This window comes from Contarinia nasturtii, unplaced genomic scaffold (assembly GCF_009176525.2).
Source record: "Contarinia nasturtii isolate CC-2019 unplaced genomic scaffold, AAFC_CNas_1.1 Cnas_scaffold_2841, whole genome shotgun sequence".
In the NCBI taxonomy this organism is placed as follows: Eukaryota; Metazoa; Arthropoda; class Insecta; order Diptera; family Cecidomyiidae; genus Contarinia; species Contarinia nasturtii.
The window spans coordinates 1-7642 of NW_022200158.1; the positions used below are offsets into that span (position 1 = coordinate 1).

At 33.4% G+C, this 7642-nt stretch overlaps 1 protein-coding gene across 4 annotated transcripts; it reads left to right on the plus strand.

Moving 5' to 3' along the window:
• The first annotated feature begins 1394 nt into the window (after positions 1 to 1394).
• LOC116349256 (segment polarity protein dishevelled-like) lies at positions 1395 to 2998 on the plus strand. Of its 4 annotated transcripts, none has more exons than XM_031780609.1 (5): positions 1395 to 1712; positions 1805 to 1874; positions 1990 to 2065; positions 2156 to 2298; positions 2837 to 2998. In XM_031780609.1, the coding sequence occupies exons 1-5, from the start codon at positions 1546 to 1548 to the stop codon at positions 2891 to 2893; spliced, it is 513 nt and encodes a 170-aa protein (XP_031636469.1). In that variant the 5' UTR covers positions 1395 to 1545; the 3' UTR covers positions 2894 to 2998. The 4 variants fall into 4 exon arrangements, with proteins under 4 accessions (XP_031636469.1, XP_031636464.1, XP_031636467.1 ...); XM_031780608.1 differs by having other exon boundaries at positions 1397 to 1712; positions 1990 to 2119; positions 2180 to 2298; XM_031780604.1 differs by having other exon boundaries at positions 1396 to 1712; positions 1990 to 2298.
• Positions 2999 to 7642: the final 4644 nt, after the last annotated feature.

The following is a 7642-nucleotide window of genomic DNA, read 5'->3' on the forward strand; positions in this document are numbered from 1 at the left end:
CCCCCTTTTGATTGCCCAACACATGCCATAAATTATTATAAATAATTAATTACACATACTTATCTCACTTTCGTTCAGTGAATAAATAACGAGCTCATTCGAATGTTTTTGATACATTTGTGCATATCCATTAGAAACTCAATAGCTTAAATGCATTGGTTGTTTTTCGATTTATTTTCTTCCCTCCGCTCTTTATGTAAATCAACACAAAATCAACAAAGCACAAAATAAAAAATCAAAACATCAATTCGAAAAATATGGGCACCTAAATAAAAGTGAGAGGAGAGTACAAGTGCAATGGAGGCATGTACAATTGTACATACTGTTTTCTCGACCACATGATACATTAACGAAAAAAAAAATTATATATATATGAACAACTCCAAATGAAACAATACGAAGAAGACAGTATAAATAATAATGACGTTATAAATAGAATGACTGAACCAGAGAGACACAGAGCCAAACTATAAGAACAATACGATTTGGTTATGCGCCAGAGTGTGTGGAATTCAAGAAAGAGAAATGAAAAAAAAACATTGTGTGTACACATGCAATGCGTGTAATGCATGGATGTACTGTACGCTGAATGCGCGCGCGAGATATGAACAACAGGGACATTGCACAGCCGAAAAAGGAAGACAAGAGAACGAATAAAAAAAAATGCTATAAAATAAAATAAAACGCATGTCGGTATATTACATATATTTGAGAATCCGTGCAAACAAATGGACGTTGAATATATGATCTAGACGACGTCGACGATGACGACGTTGCTCTACGCGCGTGTAATATTTTAACCACACACATTTTTGCCGGGGTGTGTTCGCCTCGCACGTATACAAATGATAGACCAAAAAAATACAACAACAACAATAAGTAGCTTCGAGACATGAAATTATAATACTTAAAATATAAAACGCATTCTCTAAGCAATTCGTATAACAAGATGCTTTTTCAAATGAAATGTTTGCTGTTTGATGTTTGTGTGTGCGCATTGATCGGCACAAAATTTCGTCAACAAATTACATCCAATGCTCACTTCCAATTGAGTGTGATAATATATGCACTGAGCCTTGAATTGATGTTGATTGTTGTGAAATGTGTTACAAGCTGCGTCTCAGTTGCAATTGTCTATAGTTTGCAAACGATGAACCCATCAACCCTTACTTGTTCATTCACATTCGACCGGCATATTTTTTATTGATTTTTCAATTGAAAACTCATCGAACCATGATAAATGGGCAAGACGTTGCTTTGAATGATTTTATTACGTCTTCACTTCACTTAATCGCTCGTTTCATGTTATTTCAATAACTTTTCAATTTTTCAAAGATTCTTTGAATTCATTGAGATGATTTCTCAAGCTTATTTTTCTTTTTAAAAAATATTTATTTTTCTTTTCTTCTCTCATTTTCGTTTCAGACTTTATATCTCAAACTTGATTCTCATCATCTGCTGCTCTTTATTTTGTAATATAAATTTAATGCGTGCGTAAAATCGATTCGACAAAATTTACTCTTACACACACACAAAAAAAACACAATGGAAGAAACAAACGTTTTCTATTACATTGACGATGAGCAAACACCATACTTAGTCAAAATTCCGTTGTCAACGTCACAAGTCACTCTACGGGATTTTAAAATGGTTTTAAACAAACAAAGCTGTAATTATAAGTACTTTTTTAAAGCAGTTAACGATGATTTCGGGTGAGTTCAATTGAAATCATTTTTCATTCAATTCATTTTTGTGCTCTGAATATAATTTCATATGTCTATGTTTGATTTTTGTTTTTGTAAAGGGTGGTAAAAGAGGAAATTGTCGATGAATCGACCAAGTTGCCTGTCTTCAATGGTCGTGTTATATTATGGGTATGTTGATAAAATGCAAAATTCAATTTCCGTGCCGTAATCATGGATTTAATTTGATGGTCTGAACAATGCTCCGTTTGTGTTTGTTTTTTTTTTTTTTTTTTTCTGATTTTAGCTTGTGACTGCCGATGGTGATGCATTCCAACAACGTGTAATGGAACTACTAACTGCAATTACCGGCCAACCAGAAAGTGATGCATTCCAACAACGTGTAATGGAACAACTAACTACAATTACCGGCCGATTGGAACAACTAACTACAATTACCGGCCAACCAGAAAGTGATGCATTCCAACAACGTGTAATGGAACAACTAACTACAATTACCGGCCGATTGGAACGACTAACTGCAAATACCGGCCAACCAGAAAGCGCCAATATCTCGATTCGATCGATTGAAGGATGGTGGCTTTTTCGCCCAAAGGTTATATGTAATGTTATTAAATGTTCATCTTTTTTTTTACTCTTCTTTGCTATTCTAATAATTTGTATCATCTTTGAGTTGCCTTGGTATTTGATTTGTATAATTGTTGTCATTTTTATTATTGTTTTTCGTTACCTGTACACGAAAACTAAGCCGATTTGCCAAAGAAACTGCACTAACTTGTGTCCATGTATTCCGTTGATTTGAAACCATTAAATTGTTATGTTTCTGTTATATTATGAAAAGAGACTGATATTGATTTGATGTAGTTGAATCTAGTTGAACAAAATTTAAAATGAATGTTCGTTATTTTTTGCGTAAGCACCTTTGAAATTATTATTATTTGTTTGCGATGAATTATTTTCAAAAATAAAATTTATTGTTATCCCTTTTTCGATTATTATTGGTTTTGCTTTTTATTATCTATTATTATATTTTATAGCCGTTGTTTTTATCGATTCTCCGCAAATATCTTGCTTTTATTTTGGTTGAAACGATTGTTCAAATGAAATTTCTTCGGAAATATTTTATTTTTCAGATTTGGACCAAACTTAAAAAAATGGTTGAATCTGGATCTTGGGAGAAAAAAATGTAATCGGACTCAAAAAGCACCAAGGATATATGAAAATTGTGTTTATCTACATTATTAAATAAAATGTATATGTACAAAAGAAAAAAACTTATCATTGATTTAATTAAATTAATTTGAGCCATAGTACTTTTGACCAGAGTAACGGAATCGTCATTAATGAATGTTGTTATTTGAAAAATTAATTTTTCTATGGAAAAGATTACGATAATGAACATGTGTATGTTATCAGATTATATTTGCCAAAAGCAGATTGATATTCACTGGAAATTTCAAGTTAAAAGAGACTAAGAGAACACAATCGTTCAAAAGTATACAATATTATACAAACATTCTTAGAAGTCAAAGTTGTTTTCGGGGTTGTCCAGTAATGATAGGATGAGAAAAATACATATTTAATTGTTCTTTCGTTATTAGATTTGCTCCAATAATTATTAGCTTTTTTTTACTTTCTTTATTTCTTTCATGTGACAAAACCATTTCGGATTAGGTATAGACAATTTATTTAAGTGCAATGTTTTTCCCATGTTTATTCGCTTCTCTTTTTCTCTCATTTAAAAAAATTATAATGCATTTTCAATGTTATTTTATTTTTGTTTCTTGTCATTTATTACAATTTCTATCTAACGACTTAAAAACGAGGTTTTATCGAGAAAAAAACTTGATATTTTTCTGTACTGAATATGTTTATATATGTTTTTGGTTTCGGTATAAAGGAATGATTGAATCGGAAGCAAAAAATTGGACGAATGCCATTGAATTGATCAATGAAGCGCTGTGTTTCACCAAGCATGGAACCGAACCAATGGGTTGTGGGTATGCAGAACGAGCGGCATGTTTTCTCAATTTGAAAATGTACGACCAATGTCTTGTCGACATCAAATTGGCCAGAGCAAACAATTGTCCGTCGAATTTTTTGCCACGTTTGAAAAAATGGAGTGATGAATGCAAAAAGATGCTAAAACTATCATTGCCTGACGACCAACATGAAATGCACGAACCGCAGCTCAGTTTTGATGCCAACGAACAATGTCCGTGCACAGCAAATGTTTTTCGAATCGAAAATAGAAAAACCGACGACGATGAACAGCATCGTGAACGTTGCATTATTGCAACCCATGACATTGGTGTAGGTCAAACGGTGCTCGAAATCCATCTTCAATTCGTTTGGACAACAAGTGAAAAATACAAACGATGCACAATTTGCTTGAAAACAATGACGAATTTGATTCCATGTGAAAATTGCACCGATTCCTTATTGTGTGCTGGATCATGCGAAAAAAGTGAACTACATCAAATCGAGTGCGCAATGGATTTGCGGGTGAAACATGACGATGTCAATTTGGGCTTGGTTGTTCGATCAATTCTGATGGCATTGCATTGCATACCGAATTTGAGTGAATTAATTAAGCATGTTGATCGCATTGTATCTGGCGAAGGCACTGCATTGGATTCTGTTTCAACGGATCTATCAAGGTATACCGTGTTCTTGGAAAATGGACTGAAATGGCAATGGCCCAAGAAAAAGGGTAAGTGTGACTTGATATCGAAGCGAACATTTGAATGATCCATTTATTTTGTACACAAAAAAAATCTATTTGCGTTATATAAAGCGCATTTTCGATGGTTTCATGGACAACGATGATTTTGAAGAGTTATTTAGAACGAAAGCACACGAAAGATTTTTAATGCATTTGATTGGACATCACATATGTGCACTGCAATATGCTGCAAATAATAGCGACATTGGTCACAATTGTGGAACAACCATTTATGCAATAGTCGGTGGTTTCTTTGGTCATAGTTGCAAACCGAACGCAGTTCTAGTCACATCAGATCGTAAAACTGTGGCAGTTACAATTCGGCCGATTGAAAAAGGCGAGGAGATTACCATATCCTATTTGCAAGACGACGAATTGGATCGATCGAGCAAATATCGTCGAAAGTGTTTACTTGAACGATATAAAATTCAATGCAGATGCCAACGATGCACAACGATAACGATTTGGTCGGCGATTGAATGTTGAGAGACAGAGCCGGTCGATCGAGGTAGCGACCATTGCGTACAATTCAAAGGCGTCGTTGACACAACAGCTGAGAACGGAACTACGGAACGTATCGTATCGTGACCCAAAGAAGCAAGCTAAAAGACGAAAACTCACACAAAACTGTGTGAAATACCTCAACACCAATGGTCGTGCAAGATGGAACGATGACATGAGCTTGGTTTTACATACGTACATACATTTACTTCGCATTAAGTATTATTTAAATTTGACGTACTGATTGGGCACCAAGTGCCAAAATGATTCAGTCTCTTTGGAGACATTGATATTCATTTTTATTTTGCACATCAAACTGATCACACATTTAAATCTGAAATTCCGTATTTTCATAAAATTTAAGTCTTTTCACTGATCCATGTAACGTTCTATGTGATACGGAGAGAAAAAAACTCATTCATTGACATACATATAATTTAATATGAACCTCAAAATGGTTTAAATCATTCATCTTTATATTATCATACTGCAACTGCCAGTTTAATTATTATTTGTGAAACGTTGAATTTTTTGGCTATGTGACGAATACCAAATAAATTCCAATGTATTTGTAAAACACAAAAAACTTCTTTGAAATGAAACTGCTGAATTACAGGGAGACATGATGGGCCATAAGAGGGAGGTAAGTGGATTTAAACACCACAAAATTCCATTTTGTTTGCTGGAATTGCCATTTTCCATGTTGTACTGTGTGCACATGTTGCTCTTTGTTGATGGTCTAAAACTACTTATGCTGGTAGTTGGTTGTTAATTAAGATGTCTTGACATCAAACAAGCACTTGACAAAATAATTGACTGTTTTTGCGAGGAAAGCACTTAATTTTACTTGGCAAACATTACAACTCGATCAGAGATTTTAGGTGTATATATTGCGCGCATCTAACTCCATGTACAATATGTTATCATCAAACTTGAAATTGATTGTTTGAGCTTCCATACATGTGCATATATTAAAGGTCAATTTTTAAACGGTTTGTTTATAAAATGATGAACATGACGATATACAAATTTATGTGGTGCATCGTGCATCAACCACTTGAAATTAGTACACATTGAATGACCACAGCCAATTCTTAACTATATATTAGCTCATTGGAAAATTCAAACAATGTTTTCCTTTAATAATATATCGAAAATATTCGTGTACATTTATTGTTACTTTGTAAAGATAACCCGATTCTGTCACTAACATTGATTCAAATAATGGAACTTGGAAATTAACAAATGAATACTTACATTTTTTTCAATCATTCGCCAAACACAGCCAACAACATGCATTTTTAAAAAAATAGATTTGCTGTTGTATTAATTTCAGTTTGGTGTGTGATAAAACTAACATTTCATTCAGTGTCTAAGGTAATTAGCAGTCACGGTTTAATGTTAAAATTCAGTCATTTTTGAGTCTAGCCATCTATATATTTATACCTGTTTGTAGCCAGGTTATATTGTGAGCGTGTTGCTGAGATAACAATACATCGATTCATTTAGACATTATTTTGTATTGGATTTGCTCGCTTTCTATAGGTAAGATTTGGTTATTTTTCATTAAATGATGAACTAATTAAAATTTAATCGTTCGAGCATAAGGTGTGCATAGCGGAATTACATTCTAACGATTGACGAATATTTTAATTAAATACAACAAACATTTCAAAATCATAAAATCAATGATATTTTATTCTATTCGTAATTAGTATCATTTAATCGGCAATAAAAAGATTAAGTATTAGAGAATGATTTGCCACACAGTACATAAGAGAGAGAGAGAGAGAGAGAGAACTATTTTATCGAAATCATTCAAGTTTAACATTTTTGTAGAATATCACTTGACCTGCACACATGCAACTTCAAATACTCGAACATTTGAAATTGTTGCGCTCGCTCTACCCGTGTAGATTATATATTAAATGTGATGTATGTGTGTCGGTGATGAATATATTATGTACGAAACATATCTCGTCATGCACATTTCGTTTGTGAGTGTATTATACACACACACATTAATGATATGTATGTTAGAACAACCAAGAGAATAAAGAAGACAACAGACATAAAAACTGAGATATGTAGAGATGCAGTAGCACATGGATGGAGCGCACACAAAAAATGGATTTATTTCGATTCCTTGTTAGGTCGTAATGCTCGTTCATACTTTTATTTCATTAAATATTGATCACAACGAATGAAAAACTTAAAATAAAATAACTCTCTTGCTCGCTTGCCCCTTCAATCTCCCTCTGATTCCAATGATGATGTTAAAATATTTTCGATATGCCGTCGTTCTCATAAATGGATCAGGTGCATATTTTTTCTAGAAATCTACACATCCATCTTAAAAATGGCATCATGTGAGTCTTCCAAAGTATCCCGACAAAAAAATCATCTGAAATGATATGTTTGTTTCTTCTGCGTGCATGTCATATACGAAAGAACCCCGAGAAAATGTTCACTGTTTCGAGATAAAGTGAGTCGAAATTGCAGAGAGCTAGCTCGATAGTATAGAGAGCTAGATAGTATAATATCAGTCTATCTAACAGTTTCTTCTTCTTTCTTCAGTTTTGGTTTTCAGAAAACATAGAATTTTACTGTAACATCACTTAATTGTATCGAAGTTTTTGTTGGCAGTAGTTGTGTTGTTGATTTTGGTTTTCTTGTCTGTAAATATATCGGTTGGATGTGGCAGAGTATGTGA